Source organism: Mizuhopecten yessoensis, unplaced genomic scaffold (assembly GCF_002113885.1).
Source record: "Mizuhopecten yessoensis strain PY_sf001 unplaced genomic scaffold, ASM211388v2 scaffold8361, whole genome shotgun sequence".
Classification (NCBI taxonomy): domain Eukaryota; kingdom Metazoa; phylum Mollusca; class Bivalvia; order Pectinida; family Pectinidae; genus Mizuhopecten; species Mizuhopecten yessoensis.
Window position 1 is genome coordinate 127,865 of NW_018407509.1, and position 22,585 is coordinate 150,449.

The 22,585-nt window shown below is 35.6% G+C and overlaps 2 protein-coding genes across 2 annotated transcripts in view; both read left to right on the forward strand.

The window, feature by feature from the left end:
- Positions 1 to 1,146: 1,146 nt before the first annotated feature.
- On the forward strand, positions 1,147 to 7,687 carry LOC110455675 (IQ domain-containing protein K-like). The gene is made up of 6 exons (XM_021505941.1): positions 1,147 to 1,246; positions 2,425 to 2,679; positions 3,426 to 3,523; positions 4,610 to 4,662; positions 5,311 to 5,473; positions 6,686 to 7,687. Exons 1-6 carry the CDS (start codon positions 1,192 to 1,194, stop codon positions 6,896 to 6,898), a joined length of 837 nt encoding a protein of 278 aa, XP_021361616.1. The 5' UTR covers positions 1,147 to 1,191; the 3' UTR covers positions 6,899 to 7,687.
- A 2,542-nt stretch (positions 7,688 to 10,229) lies between these two features.
- The window catches only part of LOC110455680 (guanylate cyclase 32E-like), a 109,318-nt gene continuing 96,962 nt past the window's right edge, over positions 10,230 to 22,585 (forward strand). Inside the window, exon 1 of the mRNA XM_021505953.1 lies at positions 10,230 to 10,449. The gene's annotated coding sequence lies outside the window, so the exon portion shown is untranslated. The remainder of the gene's footprint in view (positions 10,450 to 22,585) is intronic.

Genomic DNA, 22,585 nt, shown 5'->3' on the forward strand with positions numbered 1-22,585 from the left:
CAACAAAAAATCGGACATAGAAGCTACGGTTCCCGCAGTTAGTAAAAGTGATACACACGTATTTCCAAACTGATGAATCTTATTTAAAAGTAAGAGCTAGAGTTAACTATATCACGGAATTAGATCAGATCTAAGTCCGTGATATAATTGAGTACATTTTTTTTGTTACCGTTCAAATTTAGACGCAAAATACAGTACGGTCGTTGTTATACGAAACAAATGTTGCAATTAGATATATTTTGTATTGGTAATATTTTGATAATTTCATTGACAACATTTGATACAGATGATCGGTTTTGTGATAATGTAATAAAATATTTGTGTATGTGAAAATGTATTATTATAATAGATTAAGATACACTATCATTGTTTAAATAGTAAATCGCGCACGGGCTATTATATATACATTTATGGTCATTTTATTTCATTTACTTTGTTTTATGACATTATATCCAGAACATTTCTTTCTACATACTGTATTATCCAGAAAAAAAAGTTCTCGATAGAACATACTAAAATAAATAGGGAAATGAAAAAAGAAATCACTTATCGCGTTAAAATCAAAATAAACCACTCAAAAAGAAAGTAGTTCCATTAAAAAATTACCAACTCAATCTTTAAACAATTCCAAACAAATTACTCAAAACAATATAATTGTGCTGAAAAGCTTAAACAATGTATATGATACCACCGAATTATATTTTTTTAGCTATCTAAGTTCATGATGATACCTACTTTTTATATCTAATTTGTTATTTTATATGTTTAATATCTGTACACTGCATAAAATCATATGTATTTTAGGATAGGTTTATCACAAATAAATATTGTAACGATTTAATAAAGACTGAACTAAAAAAGGTTTTTACTAATTTGTTTGTCATAATTATATATTTAGTATGGGAAAATAGCACACCATCGTAAAGTCAAACAAATTATGTCGTGTCTCCTAAAATGTTTTCCTGAGTTATCTTTCTTGTATCAAGGCAACCTAAAATTATTGCGCGTATGATAATTTCAGAAGCTTTGATTTAAATAAATACCACTAATAACTAATAAATCCCTATTTTGTACCTATAGACACACAGTTCGAAGAAAAACCCGACAGATATTGTTTACTGTAGAAATTAATCACAAACTATACTCTGCCCAAGGATATTTATAGTATATCGTGATTAGGTTATAAACAACATGGCGGTCATAACAAGAGTTCCACCGAAAAATCTATGGGATGAAATTGTCAAAGGTATTTTGTAATATTATATGACTGAGCAGACGTTATCTCTTTATATTTTTAAGCTCGTGATTGAAATATACTCGAAATTTCTTTACAAAACTGTCTCTAAAATGATTCATTTCACAGATTGAGATCTAAAAATACACGCATGGTTTTGTTGACATTGATTTTATGCCACTTGTTAAAAGTTAAGATATGTTAGGGCCAGGAGGGTGGTACATTTTAGGCCGATACGAAGATAGAAATAAGTCTACCACAGTATATATATCTTGACCGACATGCTAACCAAGGCCATGTCATTTACATGGGGATAGCTAGCTAGGCTATCATAATAATTAAATTTTAGACGATTCACTCAGTAGTGGCAAGTGTTACAATTCAGCCACATACATAACATGTCCAGTACACTCTGCCGATTAAACCATATAGCTATATACACCTATAAATTATAGCTGTATTGAACTGTATTTTCTCATATTTTAATTTTCATTAAATTCAAGCAAAGTCGCATAAAACAATAAGGTTTATGGTAATGTTGACTACAAAAAGCATAGTTTTGAGGTGTTTATTTTCATTTTTCATAAAAAATATGTTAAAATTTCCGGTTTTTTACATCATTATTTTTTAAAAAGAATACTTATATTTAATGTCTTTTGTTATCAACCTAATGATACAATCTTGTTTTAAAAGCGACTTTGTTTCGTTTTCCTTAAAAAAGAAAATCACTTGAAAATAGCTCAAAAGACCTATTTTAGATAGGTCAATAGAGCTATTAAAGGTCTTTACAGCTATATATATAGCTCAATCGGCAGAGTGTACTGGACCTGCGTAAAACACATATATATACCGTTTGCTTACTTTTTTTGTGTCGTCGTTTGATGATCCCCTAACTTCGGTGATAAAACGTTCCCCGATTCCCCAATACATTGTATCACACAGAATGAGTTGGACTATGAGTTTTCCCATGGATGTACGTTTTCTCAATCGATAATTAGCAATAAACTATTAACTGACAAAACATATTCTGTAGTTTACATAATTTCAATTCCTAACGAAAAAGGGAAACGGCCCTAATTACAAGGAATACAGTTATGATTTAATTTTATGAGTATAAAACTTATAAAGTTGCAGGTCATACATGTTTGCCTTGTACTATCTTACAATCAATTATTGTTTTTTTCTTTCAGAGTTCGCTTCTCACAAACCACCTTTCAGGGAAGATGACGACATGTCAGTACGGACAGATTACATTGACTATAACCCAGCCAAGCATAATCCAGTGTTTTACGGCAAGATGCATGAGCGTGTTACAACAGATAATGATCCTATGAAAGATTTTAACCCAGCTACAACTCATCCCTCGTGTGTCGGGTTCGCCTTTACGGAGAAACCTCCGGAATCTCCGCCTCCTCCTCCAACACCTCCACCGCCAAAGGAAAAATGTGAATTTCTGTGTGGTTTAGTTCAAGATTACTGATAGATTTAAGTTAAGATAAAGAGATGATACCCCTAAAATCTGGTCTTACTGAAACTGTGCAAAATACAATTACCTGGTAATGTCTTGAGTCCATGTCGTGTAATTTTGAAAATATTTAAAGGCAAACCTTACGGTTGAATTCAAATCCTTCATTTATTCAGTGAATTACACAAAAGCAGATATATTGTGATATTAATCATTGTAATAAACTGTTTATTTTGAATTGCACATGATGACAGAGATATAGATACAAATTGAAATCTGTACAGTGAAAATTGAATGTCTTTTTTATGGTATGCCAAAATATTGTTTTTTAGAAAAAACACAAAAAATAAGCCAGTAGAAATGCTACATTTTATCTTTATTGCTTTTAATCACAAGACTAGCCTTTTTTTCATTATTTGATATGTCAGGTGAAAAATGTCATAACCTATTGTCATAATGATGCTTTTAAATAGACACATGCAGAAAAATAATTGCTGATATTTTATGAAATATAGCTACAGTGTATATATAGATACTACCATTTGACCTAAATAATTGTCCTAGGTACATTTATAAAGCAAATATTGGAAAAAATTTAATCGATGGTACAACAATTCAAAATTTTCCATTTGGTGGTCAAAATATAAAACTATAAAATAAAAAAAGGAAGGATCGGGCACTTGATAAATTGAATATGGTATAATATTGTGTATTTTCTTTTTGCAGGTAATCCCAGAGAGTATTTAGAACATTATGTATTTCCGATCCTGCTACCAGCTCTTGAAGAAATGCTGAGACAAGCAAAGAAAGAAAAATGTTTGGAGGTACGATAAGTATATAAAATATATGTAATTAAAATGTCTAATTGATATATGGGTTGGATATGTAATTGATTTTTCTAAAAAAAAAAAATGCAAAGTCACCCTGAGGCTAAAAATAAAATAAAAGATTATCTGAGCATTTCAGTTTTGTACGGGGAATGTATGGTTGTAGGTTGAGCCGAAATATGTGTAAACTGTTACTTTATCCGTTCATCGATCAGTTTGTGTGACTTTTATGAAAAATAATAAAGATGAAATAAACAAGATACATGATAAGTATCTTCAACAGCAGGCTTCTGAGTGTAAAAAAGGACTAGACCAGGGTTCAAACCCTGGACTTAAAATTGTTATACTATTGCTCTATCTGACTAAGCTACTTGGTGAATAGAAGTGTCCTAGCCCAACTGTGCTACAGTCGTATATATATATATAGCCAAACAAAACTAAGGGGAGGTAACAATATGTATTAAAAACCTGAGTGCAGTCGGACACATCCTCATACTCCAGGGGTTACACTCACTTGCAGTAGGTAGACAGGATCGTACCAGATCATATTCCTTCTGTGCTACAGTCGTATATATATATATAGCCAAACAAAACTAAGGGGAGGTAACAATATATATGAAAAACCTGAGTGCAGTCAGACACATCCTCGATACTCCAGGGGTTACACTCACTTACAGTAGGTAGACAGGATCGTACCGGATCATATTCCTTCTGTGCTACAGTCGTATATATATATATATAGCCAAACAAAACAAAGGGGAGGTAACAATATATATGAAAAACCTGAGTGCAGTCAGACACATCCTCGATTCTCCAGGGGTTACACTCACTTACAGTTGGTAGACAGGATCGTACCGGATCATATTCCTTCGAAGATGAGTTGGACAGGGATCCTTAAGTTACAGATAGATATTTTGACTGTTTGGTACGTACTAATGTACTCATTTCCATAGTTGTTTATTTTTGAAAATGATAAGAAGTAGAAATATCAAAAATATTTTTTTTTCCGTAAGATAAGATTCTCATATCCTGGTCAATATATTCTGACAGCTTTGTATACTTTGACATTTATTATTTCCACAGAGGAAGAGAACAAAGTTCAACGCTTTAGATTTCCTCACAGAATATTTATATAAGTAAGTATCAAAAGAGGTAACTTCATACATGTATTGTGTATATATATGTTTTTACACCCCCGCCATAAAATGGGGGGCATATAGTGTTACCGATATCCGTCCCGTCCAGTCCCGTGCCGTCAAACACTGAAACTAATTTCACATGTTGACAGGGGCATTCATGTCTTACAGACATTTTCTAGTTTTTAACATACTGTGTATATTTCCTGTTGTGCGGAAGAGAAATTCTCTGGTCACATCCATACACTTTGTTGGTACTAATCATCCAAGCACCCTATTAATTTAAATTCAATTTAAAAATCTTTGTTTTGATACCAATAGCTTATAAAAAAGATTTGTAATTATGTATAGAGATGGAAATTTGGGAAACTCAAATCTTCAATGTTAGATGTCAAAAGTACAATACTGTATACAGCTTGATTTCTTTAAAAAAAAAATCCCTTAAGGGAAAGACATGCTAACATAGAGATAATTATAAATTTATAAATTTAACATTATCGCAAAGATGTATTATTCATATCAAAGCATAAATTGCATATATATATATATTATTTATAAATTTTGTGTCCTTTTTATTTACCTGGTAAATACAGAAAACATTAAAAAAAACCACCAAAAAACCCCAAATGTAACTTTCTTTTACATCAGACGCAATTCCTTGCACAGTGGAAGAGAAAATGTACAGCTTGAAGAAATCCCCTTTGTGAAGGAGTGGCTGAAAGACCATCCTCGACCACCACTACCCCTGTCTTTGATATGGACAGAGGATGAGGCCGTCCTCATTATACAGTCCTACTGGAGAGGATATCTAGTGAGTTCTTCAACTGTTTTAAAAGATTTTGTTCCTGGTCACAGCACCAATATTTTGGATAGAAGACACATCAACGTTTGTCTTGTTTGAACTTTTTGTTTTAATTGAAACACTCACAGATAATCTGATTGTGATGTCACACAAAATGGACATTGGAAAGTTGTTGCAATAAAATGGAACATTTTACGGCACCGATAGTATGTAATGGACATTGAAATGGATTACTTTATTGTTGATAACGATTTTCAACATTTAGTAACTAGATGTGGTACTGTCTCCCACATGCATACAAAACATCATTGTCTTGGCACATAGATGACAGCTTCAGCAAAGTTGTTTGTGAAACTTAAAACTTTTATTCAGTAAAATCCACCTTCACTTGAACTAAGCCAAAGTCCTACTCCCCAAACCCACCCCACTTTCTCCCAGGGAGTTTTGGAACACAGATATTTGAGTCCTAGCCATGGACTCACAAACTTGTTTTATGAGGCTCAATACATTTTGAGAAACAACTATATTACATAGTATTGCGACTGATTAACATTTTGAAAAATGATGTTCAGAACTCGTCTGAAAGAAATCCTCAAAAAATAACTGGTCCTCCTTCCTCTGCAAACAAATCAAGCATCCTTCAAGTTATTCAACATTTGGAAGCAAATTTAAAAAAAAAAGGATTATAAGGATTGGAAATGATTTATATTTTAAAGCTGTAAATTTTATTTAACTTCAAGTTAAATCTGTTCTATCGTTATTGATTATTTGAAATAAAATATTTTTGTTTTTGAATATTTTACTATACTGTACAAAAATCAGACAGTGTAATTGAAACATTCATTTCTGGCTATTGGCTCTCTCCACCCCTGAAATATGTCATAGCAAAATTGAAGGCACGCAACTAGTTATTTGATTGGTCTTAGGTTTAAAACCCTGACCAATCGCTAAGGCTGATACATGTCTTTTGAAGATGATTACAAAGAAGCGACACCTGTCTTCAAAGCAAGTCAGTTTTACTGTTACCGACCTACAGATTCTTTTGAGGTACTTCAAAGGATCAAACTAGTCTTCTCATCTCATCCACAAGGTGGTGCACACTGAGCCTTCAATTTTGCTATGACATATTCCAGGGGTGCAGAGAGGGAAAGTGAGCCTAACTCGTGTATTACCAAGGATGGTAGCTGTGCAGGGAGCTTATAAGTGTTGTTTGTGTTGCAGGTGCGTCGAGAGCCAGAAGTCCAGGAACTTCGCCAGTGGCAGCGCGAGTGGAAAGAAGAAAACAGTAACATCTCCAGGCGTGTAAGCGACTTCTGGGAGAAAAAGATGCCCGATGGTGACAAGCCCACGCCAAATGCTTCAGAAGATGTGCTAACAGGGGAGGGAACTCCTATAACTGTACAGTCACCAACAAAACAGGCAGAAACCAAGTGATCAAGATGTCTAAAACAGAGACATTGTTATAATCTGTAACCAGCTATGAATGAGGACACAATATATAAATAACGAAGGAAAAATTCTCCATTTAAGTACAAATCTTGTTTGCAGTTTGCTATGTGACTGTTTTAACCCTTTCACCCCTATGTAACTTGAGTAAATTGTACCGTGCATTAATATGGATGAGTTCATTATGGTCTACAGTGGTGAGAGGGTTAAAGTTTGATCATAATAATACAGGTGATCGTGTGAATTATCTCCCTTGGGTTTTACACCTGTAATTTTCATATCTGTACCAGGTTATAGCAAAGGTACAGTACTTCATGCATCACTGAATCATTGATTGATAGTGTACGCAAGATCAAATTGAAATCTGAAAAAATTATTCCAGGAAAACATCCTTGTTGAATTCTAATATAAAATTGCATGCATTTTCTAAGAGATGTAAGTCACATTTTGACCCAGGGAAATTTTAAGGGTCATCTTCTTATTATATAAAGAGATATTCTTGGAAAAAATCCTTGTTGAGTTTTGCAGATGACATTGCATGTGTTTTCTGCTAGTTAATTTAACTGTCCTATTTAATATGTAAGGGAGCAGTTTGACCAATATTTTGGTCTAAGGATATTCAGGGGGTCATCCACTACTGGCTAGTGCCAGGAAGATTAAGATCTGTGATATTAACATGCATTGTATTACTAGTACATACGTGATGTACATACATTGATAATTTAAATATTTCGAATATTTATAATGTGAAATAGTTATTGTGAATATTATTATAAAATATATGTGAATACAAAAAGAAAAACAAAATATTGAACTTTGGTTTTTTGGGTTATTTATTAAGGCATAGACTCGAAGAGAAGGACATATGCTCTAAAAAAAATCTTTGATTGATTGAACACGGGAAACATTTAATAAGTTACATGTTTTTTAATTCTACTGTTTATCATCAGGTCACTCAGGGATCAATTGCGATGGCCTTTTGTCTGAGGTTGCGCGTTGCCCCTCCCGTTTAAAAAATCACATTCTCTACTTCTTCTCAGAAAGCATCTTGCAGATATTGATGAAACTTGATGGTAATCATCAGCCTGAGGTTGGGGATAAGAATTTATACCCAAGATGGGGCTGACCCCTGGCTGACCCCCATGAGGGCTGTGATGAGTGGGGTAAACCGGTTGTAAGGAGTCTTGGCTGTCAAACTTGCCTCATTAGGAGGGAGACTCCCTCATTTTTTACCAAACTCCCTCAAAAAATACCTCATTCAAGTCCAAATTCAAAATCTACATTCTGTGGTCAAAAGATCTCCTAGTTACTGCAGAGTGTGTGTAATGATCATAACAGGTATGTCTGAATCAAATGAATACTTTTTGGAGCTATTTTGATACATAAGGGGAAGACAAATTGAGCAAAGCAGTTTCGGTGGCGTTTCACCCATTTTTTCTCTCATAGGAAGTGTGGAAGGAGGGAGATCTCCCTCATTGGAGGTTTCAGAGGTTGACATCTATGATGAGTCAAAGAGTAGAAAACGTTCAAAAGACTTCTACTTTGAAACCGATAGGTCGATTTTCACCAATCAGGGGTCCATAGTCCTAGACTAGTAGATTTCAGCAAGGACTAGTGAATCGTCTAACCTAACTGGTCCTTTGATGAGAAAAAAATGGTTATTACTTTCTAAAATGTAGAAAACTGCATGATAGTTGTCAAGATTTTCCTAAAACTTCCCCACATTTTTATGGCAGTAGTTATTTTCAATCCCCTATAGTCGATTACTTTAGATTCCTTATCAGGAAATCTTGGACTAGTTACATTGACAAAGGACTAGTAAATAATCTATTCAACTAGCTACGCCCCTGAGTCCTGTGGACTACCAAGCAAAACAAAAAAGTTCGTGTCTATCCCTGATCAACATGTCATATATGATGCTTAGATAATGAGGATCACAATTCATATTCAAGAAGGGGCTGAAACCCAAGGGGGCTCAATATCGTTTATTGAATAACCTTAGATATAATAAAAACAAAACACATTTCTCTGTACCAAACACATATTTTACTTTTCCAGCTGAGAAAAAAAATCGGAGAAATTATGTCATAATGCAAGTGTGACGTCGCAAAGTATCATGATGTCACTCCACGTGACGTCATTTCATGTGAGAGATAGAGAGAGAGAAATAGGCAGCCAGTTAAAGAAGTGATGTAACATCAAACAATTGAGGAGTCACAAATGTAAAGATGTCATTCAAATGCCAAAATTGGTAGGAGAAGAATCGATTTCATGGTTGCTGACGTCACAACGAAGTTTACGCAAAAAGTGTTCATTATAATTATTATAATATGAAGTTTGAATGGAGCCGGATACAAAACATTGAAGTCTACACCAGCAACGATAAGATCATCAGACCGGGAGATACACGCAAACAATAGAGATGATATTGTTGGGCAAATATAGTGCAACCATTTACAGTATCAAATATTATGTTCAATAAACCTAAAAAAACTAGCATATTATCACATAGCCTATCCGTGAACAGTCTCTCCCATATATCATTTACATACCCATCAGCCCCTAAGTATTGCGGGGACTCAAATCCGGGCATTATACTATAATTGTGAATTTGTCTTTTTCGTATTTATGTTATATATGTTTGGTTTTGGTTAAATCCATTCGTAAAGTATGCTACAGATTTGTACATAAAAAATCTTTATTTTGATTAAAATTACAGAATATAGCGGAGAAAAGGAAACAAAATTCAATCTTGCACATGTTCCTTATTTAATTTACATAAAAAGGCATTTGTCCGGATGGTACTGATAGCCAGGACCTTGCGTCCGGAGTCCGGATACAAACGCACCCGGCCTTCCGTCATTGGGTCCTCCCACTTTTCACAAAGCCCTACGGAACTTCTTCCGGAACTTCAGCCTCTCCCGAGTGTCCGTAGGGGTGTATAATGCTAACGGATGTGACCGTAATCTTATTGGGCGAATGCTGCAATGACAGTAAATCCACTATATAGCGAAAATCAGGATAACTTGCTATGATATTGTTTTGAACTCCCATCAAATGAATATCCGGTTTCACCCGACGTCCGGATACACCAAACCCCGCTCTATTATCTATATAGGCCCAGGTCTACTTTCAAAACGGCAGGTAAGAAAGAGCGGTAACTCTCACTTGCTTTACTGTTGAGATGTTAATAGAGTGCTGAAATGGACGGAAACTAGTGTTCGACCGCTTCGCCCCAGGACAGACAGCGTGTTTATGTTCATAATGAAATTAATGAATCATACCGGTCAGACGGTATTGCTACAGATTGTAAATAAATAATCTACACTTACGCTGTGTAAGATACATAGCTGTTAATCCCGTCTACAAGTAGGAGAACTGTATATATATATCCAGAAGAACAATATTTACTGGAAGTATTAAATTCACTGTCGGTAAATAGAAGAAACTATAAAAACGGGTCACCCTTGAAAATACGAAATGGTTGAATTCACTGATACGGACGCACGGGGAACTTGTAACAGGCGTGTTTATAACTGGTAAGTAAAAGTTTTGTTTTTATTCTTGTTCGGATAATATTTGTAAGACGCGACCTTGGTGCTCTGGGGGTGTAACCGGATATATCTAGATCCTTGGTGGATTGAGATAGATACTGTTTGCGTCCTTGCTTACCAAGGGTGGCGAACCATACCTCTCGTATGTGACTTGGTAAGCGGATATGTATGGTGGCATATTGTGCCATTTCTTCTCAGAACACGAAGGCGAAGAAACAAAAAGACGAAGAATTGAAAGACGAAACAAAATTAAGGGGACGCTACTTAGCGCCCTGTTATTTATGTTCGTCTCTTGGTTTCTCTGTCTGGAGAGGCGACGCAACGACGGAACGGCACACGAAGACGACAGGACGATAACTATCGTTCCTTTGCACCCTTTAATCACGAAATAGAAGAGACGAAATGCCGCAAATCAGTCGGCCACCATACAAATCAGCCACCATAAAGATGCTATACATGTATACCAATTGGCTATCTTTATTCTCGCTAATTATGTGAATTAATGACTAGATATGATGAAAGGAATTACCTATTTAAAAAAATCAAGCTGCAAAAGGGCTGCAGTGGTCAAGTGGTTAAGGCGTTTGACATTCTGCTACCACTAGCCCTCCACCACTGGGTCGCGGGTTCGAGACCTACAGCGCCCTGTAGGGTTCGAGACTGGCAGTCGTCAGGTACTGGACGTAGGTTTGCGGTGGTTTTTCTCCGGGAACTCCGGCTTCCTCTATCACCAAAACCTGGCACGTCCTTAAATTGACATAACTGTTAAAAGGACATCAATCACAAACAAACAAAATATCCAGCTTCAAGGTTAAAGCCAACTTTTGGGACTGATAGTCTGTCAGCAGTGTCAAACACCTGGGCCTGTATTCATGAAACCTGGTTGTTGCCATTTCTCTAATTGCTGAACGCTAAGGAGATTATACATTTGTAACAACTGCCTTTTTTAAGGATCTCGGTTTGCCCCGGCCTGGGAACAGAACCCATTTTCTTCCTCACCTTGGTGAACATTCAACATTAAAGCAAGAGGAGAGATATTTACCAAGTATGACGTTAGAAAAAACGAGTCAGTTAGAAGTAAAGAGAAATGTTATGAGACCATTTTGAGACGTAGGTGCAAAAAGTCAAGCCAAGTAAACATTTACTTCACCATAAGTATGTCGCCTTCGTCCATTTAGGACCTGTAGGTGTGTTCATAAACCTTGTGGAAGGAAACTATTTTCCTTTAAAAAAAATACAAACACAGTTTTATCTTCATATTAAAAGGCTGTCCACGGCGGTTGGTTCTAGTTCAACCAGGTAGCTTGAGCAAGACACGAGATGAAATCGAGGAACGAGTGCCTTTAAAGAGTCATTAAAGGAATAAAGGGTGACAGTGTTTCATCACAGTGTCAAATGAGCAAGGTTCATTAAGACATGTTTGGTAGAATAATGGTGAGTGTGCTTTGTAGAATAATGATGGTACATTTCCACGCGGACTTTTTAATTTGTCACGTTACAGATTAGATATTGGATTATAAGCGTGAGAAATATTTGTGAAATATGGAATCCAGGAATCTATTACAGCACAAACCTACAGTATAATAGAATATTAAAAATATTATGAAGTTTGAAAAAGAAATACATGCCTCCTATTGTGACATTTTATTCAGTTCTGAAGTATCTAAGATAAACACGGTTGCGGATTTGTGACATTTCATTGTTTCGTTTTTAGACGAGAATTAACAAATCTAAATTATCGTTTCGTTTTTTCGCCCCGAAAAGACAAGAATTAACTAATCTAAATTCTCGTTGTTTGGTTATTTATCTCGAAAAGACGAGAATTAACAAACCTTAATCCTCTTCTTTTCGTCTTTTATTTAAAAAGTTAAGAAGTTATTAAAAAGGTGGTAGCACAAATCAGACAACGTAAAGACGTTTCAGCAAAAATGTGTTTCGTCATTCACAAGTCATTGTTCAAGGATCCCAATGATTTGACCTTTGACCCTTCTTGATTTTAGTGTATATGTCTTGTTATAATGCACTTATCAATGAATTTTAATGAATACATGATAAACCGTTCTGAATTAATTGTTCTGACTTTGAGCAATTTTAATGGTCGCTACATGATTTCATTAGGGATTTTTCTGAATGGTCTGTTTCCTTGTTCGGTGTGTTTGGAGTATGCTCATTCGTGTGACCTGTTGTTACGTATACGTTGTCACTCGGTTGAAGGACTTGATATTGCTAGGATTTTACACGATTTTACAGGTGTCGTCGATGAAGCAGAAGACGCGTACCCTTGCGTAACACATGGTCTTAACTTACTTTTACCTTTTCGATGGTCTCCACGTACAGTTCTCCTTAGTTTACATTTTGCCCTAGTTTTATCGATTTTGAGTTCGAATTACGTCTTTATTGACAGATCGATATTTCTCTTGATGTTTTTTCCCCTTCTAAACAGTGCCTAAACAGGCTTGACCTTTGACCCTTGACTTTTTGTTATATCTACGCGGAAAGCGCGGATACGAAAGTGTTACTCATAAGTAATGTTATTGCTCAAGACAAACACAGAGAATGACATTTTTGTATTGACATTGCTTTGACCTTGACCTTGGGGGGACCTGGACCAGGGATAAAGACGCTTTTTTTTTACGGCTAGTTATGATATAGCCGTTTTCATAAAATATTGTTCAGTTGTTCCAAAGCTATTTCACATGCAGCCAGACAATGTAATGAACTGACCTCTGACTTTTTGCCGTTACATAGATTTTTGGATCTTGGACCTTGGAGCATAATGCCATATACTTCGTCTAGTTACATATGATACATCTGTCTACGAATTTGCTTCGAAAAATGTCGAGCCATTTAAATGTTTTGGTCTTGGTATTGATTTTAGATACTAATGTCTTTATATATGACTCCATTCCGTGACAAGCTATGATAGACTATATGATTTAATACAATTATCTAAGACGCGAAACACTTTTGTACAACTTATCATTGTTTATGTACTTGCATTGGGTTTTTTATAAGCTTAATCAAATAAGGAAACGAAACGAAACCATGATGCAGCTTGATAATATGTAGTCTCATGAAGCTTAACCCCTTCGCGTCATTCGCATTTATTACACCAGCATGATTTGAACTTTGACCTGTTGCTATGAACTTGAGCTTTGGGGTACACGTGTTACAGAAATTGTTATTGTTTGTTTGGCTGTAAACAAAAATGTAAATAAAAATACTGCCTACTTCATATAATTTGTACATCATAAGACGTCATCCTTGGAAACATAGTCTCAAGTACAATATCCCAATATATCCAACATGCTTACTTTTAGTAAATAGATCTACATGTATGTCAAATTTGCATTCCATTTTGGCATTTTCTCAGATCTCTAATGACCTTTTATATCGTTGGTGGTTCAGAATAAAGTAAACAAATACATACTGTATATATATGTTTGCTGTTTCGACTGTTGTTCCAATACCTATCTAGCATCACAATTAGTGTTGACTGATTGCTGATGTCGATTTCATTTCCGAACGTTAATGTTAATATGTTTATTTATCTCTATTTGTCTGATCTACGTGAATATGACATGTTATTTGTTTGCCAATGTATTGTGTCTGTGATATTGTAAGCTATCCTTTAAGATAACAGTGATCGATCGGGGTGTTGATTGCGTAACAATGTAAGCAAAACACTATAATGGAGAAATATTACGTCGCTTGATAATAATCTCTGGACGACAAACACTTGTTTGCGATGTAGATATAGTCAGGCACATTTAAAGCTTTATTTACCTTTTAATGACAACAAGAAATGCAAACACGACTTAATGAAACGGCATGTATCAACTGGATACATTAGGAGGCACGGTAGTCTAGTGTTAGGACGCCGGGCTGGTGACCGAAGGGTTGCGGGTTCGAGTCACGGCATGGTACTGTATTGTATCTGTTTCAGTCTACCCAGCTGTAAATGAGTATATAGCGCGGCAGTGCTAGATTTGTTGGATGCTAGCTGTGAGCGCTGAAATGGCAGCACCGGCTGTATGCTCCCCAGGGAGTTGCGAAAAATGCTTTGAGACAACCTACGAACTATGTTGTGAGAAAGCGGTATTTAATAACCTTAAAATATCATTATCAACTGCAACTGATGTTTATTTACTCACAAACACATGTACTGTGTAACTCTGATCCACTTAGGTCCAGTGGATCACGAGGTTTACTCCTCCACCTCGCCTTCGTCCACATCATCGTCATCCTCCTCCTGTCCCCTAATCGACTGTAAAAATCTGGTATATTGATCTTTTAGTAGACATTCATATATCTCTTGTTTTACGTTTTTGTTCTCAAGGATAAAGAGTGAATAATTTATTGTCAGATTAATGGGGCTTTTAGATGTCATTTTGTGTTTATGATTTGAGTTTTTTCCGTGATGGCATTGTAGTATAGCTTTTAAACTGACACTACTAAAAGTAGACATGACTCACCTCACGATGAAGTACTCAAGACCTAAAAAATGAGGGTTTTTTTTTACAGCCGAACCTAACGTTTGTGGCTTTATTCCACGTACCCTAAGTAAAGATCTATCTGGACCTTAATGACTGAAATTGTCGGTGCGTCGTAAAACAATACAATAAAAAATATTTATTCTATTGAACCCATATAAAAATATGAAATAATATTCAAATACTCCTTAGTTTTTTAACGATGAAACCAGAAACACACATTGTATTTTTAAGTCCTACGAATGTGACTCTATGAAAAATAGCTTCTAAAATGGCCTTTAAGAAGTAGATATGGTTCATGATGTGCCATTTCAGCGTGATGGCATTAGCACTGAGATGGACCAACAAAATGTGGACACAAGCCATTAATGATGTGTCATTTCAGCGTGATGGCATTATGTCAAAGCCCCTTAAGTTGGCCCCTCTAGAAATGGACACCAGCCGTTAATGATGTGTCATTTCAATGTTATGACACTTGCCACTCTTGATAGCTCTATCAAAATTATAACAAAGTTGACGACGGTCATTCAGGAAGTGACGTATCAGCGTGATTGTATTGTAACGTAGCAACCGGGATATGGCTCCACCATAACTGCATACCGTTCATGATGTTCACGTGTAATTAATACCGTCTTCATAAACAAACAAACAAATAAACAAACAATTAACTGCATACTGCTGAAGAAATAAGGTAACCCTTAACGATAACTTAAAACACCGTTAGTAGATCATTATTAACACTAAATAAATATACCATTACGTCATCAGCTTTCGGCGGTTCATCAAGTTACACCAGTGTTTGTGTTTTCAAAACCAGCGATACTACCTCTTACTCTCGTTTGCACGACAATTACAATGTTTTACCCAGTCGAAACAAAAAGCAATAATTCTGGCTTTGGGCAATTTACATACCAAACTCAATTGACGAAGCCATTATTCTCCGAGATTCATCGTCGACTGAAGTTTACACAAGCTTTTCTATTGCTGTGGCGTATGTTTGTTTTTGCTCCGGGTGATGTAGGAATCTGTTGAAACAATTCAACAGGTGGTATAAAGCCATTACTTGAAACCTGTGATGTTGAAATCATTTCCACCGATTTCAAACTTCAAGCTTTACTGGCAGAGCTCGAGTGATGCGAATGATCGTAAGAGGTATGGGCTGTCAGCGTATACGCGATACTGTATAACGTGAAATATTCATGGTGTATACATATTCGTGGTTTTCTTGGTTGTTATGGAACAACGAAAATTACTACCACGAATGAAATTTACATACATGTATTTGGATACTGTTTGTTTGAACCACGATATGGTCTAAATAGCTTTATACCACGAAAGAAACTACGAATATGTTATACAGTTGACTTCTAAATATACCATTACTTACCACCATGTTTTTACTAGTGAAATTTGCGGAAGTAGAATGAAACATTTTTCTAGACTGAAAAATAACGTATAATGTAAAAAAAACACCACACAATAATTTGTTATCTTCACAGCAGACTTAAAAATCAGAAAGCAGTTTTTTAACGAAAGAAAAAAGTGACAAGGATAATTAAAATACCAGTACGAAATGCTTCCGACGTATGTGTAGTCCATGAAAATAAAGTTATACTATGTTTTTTGGAAGATTTGGAATGCCACTTTAACCGGATATAATCTTACCTTTCTTTGATGTAGATATGCTTTGGGCATAGCAAACGGACTATTTTGATGTCTTTTGTTTATTGTTAGCGCATACCATGGCAGCAGGATCCTATATGTGTAAATACATTTTTTTTCACAAAGTCTCCACTTTAAGAGAATCATCCTCAAAACAGACCGTAATGCTATGTTGCAACTTTGATATCTTATTCAAATGATGTTTTTTGCTTGACTGAGTGAAATGGAAATCTGGCTATTAAGATTTACGTGTTTTCTATGAAACTGCTCTAGTGATTTTGCCTGCAGTGGGCCAGTGATGTTTTAGAATCTTTATTTTTCCTATTGGTTTGGCTTCGTCTTCCAGGTCTGATGCTTTTTGTATCGCCTTTAAAAAAAATTCCTACCTTAATTATTTTTTCTGTGAGTAATCTAAAATAATTCTTGTTGTTGAAGCTAAACTGGACTTTTGAAATCTCGTGTTATTGTTTGTGATCAGTTTATATCTCACTATTCCGACAAATAACACATTCGGTATTATTACTTTGTGAAACCACTACTGCAGTAATGCAGTTTCTAACATCTACCACTTACGAAAGAAAAAAAAAATGCCAAATTGATAAATAAATAGTTGCAGACGTATTAAGACTCATAAATAAGTAGCTAAATTCAATCGAAACGCTATTATCTTCAATGCTTTTTACATGACTGATTCTAAAAATGTAGGAAGGTCAAAAACATTGTTGAAGATTTAGGTTTTGACTGTAATCGTTGAGGAAGAGAAACAGCTGATAAATAAACTACACAAAAAACTCACGTGTTGATAGTTAGCTCGCAGCCATTTGTGAAGGGATTTTGACTCATTCACCCCTGAAATTTCATAATGAACTATCCCAAAGTTTGAATTGGAAGAGTTCAAATATGTTTTCAGGGGCGAATGAGTTAAAGCAAGATACAGATACCTATCAAACTACAGGCAAAACATCAGGCACGTATCCATGAAACCGTTCTCATGCTAAAACTCAGATTCTGTGCTCAAGCACAATTTCTTGTTTCAGCGAAAAATACGTAATTTATTTTTTACTGTCAACAATGTGCCAGAATTGTGGAGAGACTTTTTCAACATTTCCAATGGGCTTTTTACTGTGTCACATGATTCACAGGAGTCACAAGAAAGTTATGCTTGATAATGTGAAGGGTTTTAGGAATGTTTTCCCCATGTATATATACTATGTAAACCTGTTCTTAATAAAGACTCATCATCATCATCATCATCATGATCATCATCATTATAATCATCATCATCACCATTATCATCATTACATTTGCTTTGCCCACTGCCCATCCAAGATGGCCACTGCCGCCTCTGATTGGTCGAATTTTTCGATAAGGTCCGATTTCGATCAAATTAAATTTGTAGGTAAATTGTGTTGTTACGAACAGTAGCATCATTAACGACATCAGGGGTCATTCTTGGGACTTTTTGTTACGGCCGCCGATACAATAAGCAATTGTTTAGTTTTGGATGCAAAGTAAAGTGGAAATGGGCCAAGTAACTACCGTTTTTAGGGTATCTCATTTTGCTAGAGCGATGGTATTCGGTTTGGATGTCATTGGTTCAAATCCCTATCTGGCCCAGTTCCAGTTTTATTCTCAGAACGTTGTATAGATTATGCATAGCTAATAGTCGTTTTTATGAACACCAGGAGAGATATCTTATGAGTTTAAAAAAATATATATATACTTTTCCCCTTAATTCAGGAAGGGCGAGAAAATACATCACCCGAAATGATAAGATTCCTTGATTTTTCTGACACGGCGTTTAGCAAGTTAACGAAATTCCAGAAACCTTATCTCTGAGATTGCTATGATTCTGTACCTCCCTGACTGTTCCATTCATTTACGAGGGTCTAATATGAAATGACAACCTGTTAATATCCATGGCGAATGTCCCTTATTCTACCACATCGGCGATGTACATGTAACGACACATTTCATTTGTTAATACACATGTACTATTTGGATAATAAACCATACTCGTGCAACGCCCTTCCAAAAGTCTACCTCATTTTTCAAATTTCAAAACGATGCGCCGTGTGTGATTTGTTTTTTGTGTTATCGAGTGAAGATAGGCGCGTGCATGTATATTTCAACAAATTCACGTTATAACAATTGATTGCAGTGTCTGCGTTGCCTGAAGGCATTGCTATAAACACGGAAGGACATTTGAATAGATATACTCAATACATGGTATATATAAATAACTCAGTAATCAGAAATGTTGTAAAAATGAAGTAACGTAGTTCGCTTATTCTTATTTTTTTTCTAACAAGCTATCACCTTCGTTATATATTCACCATACGTACGTTCACTAGCCCTGCACTACTGGGTAGCGGTTCGATGCCTACGTGGGCCGGTTGCCAGGTACCCACCGCAGGTCGGTTTATTTTCTCTGGGCACTCCGGTTTTCCAACCAAAATCAGGCACGTCCTTAAATGGACATCCTCTTAAACATTAACGTAAAACACAAACAAACTAACGAAACCAACTATGATTATTTCTTAATATTTACCAACGTATGACATCGCCACTATATAACCCTACCAAATTCAGTTGGCATTCATATAGGCTATGAATGCCATGGACCGATTGTTGACGTCATCATTAGTGTGACGTCAAAATTATTTTAGCGGAGAAATGATGCTTTCCAGTCTCTTAAGAACATAACATTTGTCCTTGATGACACGACACACGATTTATAATATGTTATCTGTTTTTCTCTGACCGTTGCTATGACAACGTTATGTAATTGTGTTATAAACTATTCATTTCAATCAATGTCAATCCCGAAGTGATATTGTGATCTCGAAAGGAATGTCATGATCTGAAATCGAGTGGTTATATTCTCTTTCTTTTTCTGAATTGTATTTTGGTACAGGCTTAAAATAATTCAATTGAATATTTAAAGCGACAATTCTTTCTGGACATACGATACATGGTCTGCCACCAGGGATAAAAAAAACCTCTGCAACAAAGAAGACTTATACAATAAATTGTCCAACTTGAATTTTTGGTACAAACGGAAAAAATATTTCATTAATTATTTAAGGTGATGGTTCATCCTAAATGGTAATTATTCGAGAAGGTCTTTGCAGTCATGGCCGGTCAACGGTCAGATGGATGGAGCTCAATTTATTTAAAGGCCGATGAACGATAAACATAACAACAGATTCTAAACATGGACAATTCTAGGTGCATCCTCGATACTTCAGGGATAATATGTCATAGCAAAATTGAAGGATCAGTGTGCACCACCTTGTTGATGGGACAAGAAGACTAGTTTGATCCTTTGAAGTACATCAAAATACTTCGCGGTCACGTAACGGTAACAATGACTGGCTTTGAAGTCGGTTGTCGCTTCTCGGTAATCGTCAAAGGACAGGTATCAGCCTTAGCGATTTGTCTGGTTTATTTCTACCTGAGATCAATCAAATAACTAGTCGAGAGCCTTCAATTTTGCTATGACATATTCCAGGGGTGCGGAGAGTTAAAGTGAGCGTAACCCCAGGAGTATCGAGGATGTTCTTGGTGTAACTTATGGGGTTCGCAGGACATTTTTCTATTTGGTTATACAAACCATGATTTTCCTCCACGACGTCAAAAAAGCGTATATATTCTATTTTTATTTTCGAAGACAATTTATGTAAAATGTCGATGTGTAAATGCTTCAAAATATCTTTGGAAAACGGTTTTCCTTTTCTTTTAAAGTGATTGCTCTTTCATGTGTATTGATTGTGAAAAGGTCAACATAGCATTTTTTTCAAAACATAACTGTTATCAAAACAGAGCAAAAAAGTCCAGAAGAACAGAATAGTCAGACTAACTTTTTGATTCATCAGACTTGAGTATTTAATACAGTAATTCATAACTAAACGCAATATTACCGCGCGGAACTTAGATATTTTGTTGACATTTATTTAGCACGAACTACTATTGGTAAAGTCAACATATGATTATGTTCACATTTATGCCTATTATATTTGAAGAACCATTGTTATTATTTATTGAAACATGAAGACCAGCCTAAATGCATAGCATGTCAGGAACCACTTACAGTTAAGCACTTGTTATTAGAATATGTTGACCTAAGGCCACGCGTGAACAGTTTTAAATTATGTTACAATTCTTAGATATCTTTTAGAAACAATAAATGTCTCTACGGTTTTAAACTATATGGAATCTGTTCGTCTGTTCCAAGTGATACAAGTCACCATAGCCACTTTAGATAATAAATGTCACGTTTATTTGATGTCATTTTCATATAACTTTTGATTAATCTGTCACGTGTTGTTGGGCTGTTAATCACGAATCATTTATGACAAAAAGTCCGGTTGAAGTTTGGATTACACACCGAATCACAACAAATATGAAGCAAAGGATGAGTGTCGTTAAGGCCCTTTTGGGGCCCCGGAATATTCGGATTTTCACCTCCTTAATTTGTCATTTTTCATTCTTTTATATATGTCTGTTCAGTTTACACATGTTTTCAAAACTAGAAATGGTACGATCTCGGATTTTAAGCTCATTGTAAAAACAGCATTTTTTTTTGTGATTTACACTTCCCGTTTTGGTACCCCAAAAAACCCACTTTCGGTCAAACTTTTACCTTAGTTTTTGCACATGTAATACAATATGACCTCTTTGAACGGTGAAAATCCTAATTAACCAGGGCCCACAAAAGGGCCTTATAGACACTCATTCTTTATTTTGTTAAATGATCATTTGATAAGTTATGTCAATGCAGAAAGCCAAACAAATAAGCCTTTTCCCCGTTCCATTTAAACTCATCAGAGGTATTAAAGGCCAAAAGAAAAATCAGTTTCCAACGGTTTCCTAAACATTTGTAGAAACAAAGGAAAAAAGGGAAAAGTTGTCAATAAAAATCTTTATAATGCTACCATGGTAAAATACTAGCCGCTTCCTACCGACTCGGCTAGAGATAATTACTCTCTAGCTCATTCGGTAGAGCGTAAGACTAGAAAACCGGAGGTCCCGTGTTCGACTCCTAGCGGAGACATTGCACAAATAAGACCTCTGTTACGTTGGCGCCCACGTAGGGATCCGGGAAATATTGACAAGTATACAGAAGCAATACTTTCACATGAATCGCTATGACCCCTGGAAAACTCGGAACGAATTCATACCTGGAGGGGGATTATGTCACGCTGGTAAAATATAACTACTAAAATACTAGCCGCTTTCTACCGACTCGACTATATAGGGAGACTTTCTTTTTAGCTCATTCGGTAGAGCGTAAGACTAGTTAAGAAGATGACCCGGGTTCGACTACTACAGCGGAGGCGTTGAAAAAATAACCTCTGTTACATTTACAACTTTTAGATATAAAAGGTTCTGTTTTCGTAAACTAGTATTTCATGTAAACCTTGCTTGAATAAATTTCAACAACAAGATGACAACCCGCCATCCTGGGGAACTGATAGTATGATTTACAAGACGAATGCGAAACTTACTTGAACGTTAATTCTGACTGGGAACATCACATATGGGCTTGCGTGTCCGCGAATGACCTCCCACAATTTCACTGACGTATTTTTGGGGAAATTCCATTTTATCGTGATAGTGAACATCCGGGAGGAAATTTGAAAAGTTTATTTGAAACATAAAGAGGATTTTTTTTTTTATATATAAATCTACGCATGAATATTTTCATTTAACACTTTTTTGGCAAAGGTCTGATTTTGTAAGTGTTGCGATAACCCTACTCTATTGACGATTGACGATTTCGTACATATGGGAGAGTCTATGTAAACTTTGATTTTTTTTTAATTTTTTTTAATGCGTAGTGCTGAAATAGTTTCATCAGTTTTAATATGAAGTGTTTGATAAAAAGTTCTTGTATGCGTTGCTTTTTGTGTGCTTGGCTAATAAGTGTTTGCAGACTTATATAAACACTTATAGGTCCTATA

Excerpts from the sequence above, each read along its gene's own strand:
- LOC110455675 (XM_021505941.1), top strand. The coding sequence starts at position 1,192 with ATGGCGGTCATAACAAGAGTTCCACCGAAAAATCTATGGGATGAAATT. Across the intron at positions 2,680-3,425 it reads TCCACCGCCAAAGGAAAAAT|GTAATCCCAGAGAGTATTTA; the intron begins GTGAATTTCTGT and ends TTCTTTTTGCAG. Across the intron at positions 3,524-4,609 it reads AGAAAGAAAAATGTTTGGAG|AGGAAGAGAACAAAGTTCAA; the intron begins GTACGATAAGTA and ends TTATTTCCACAG.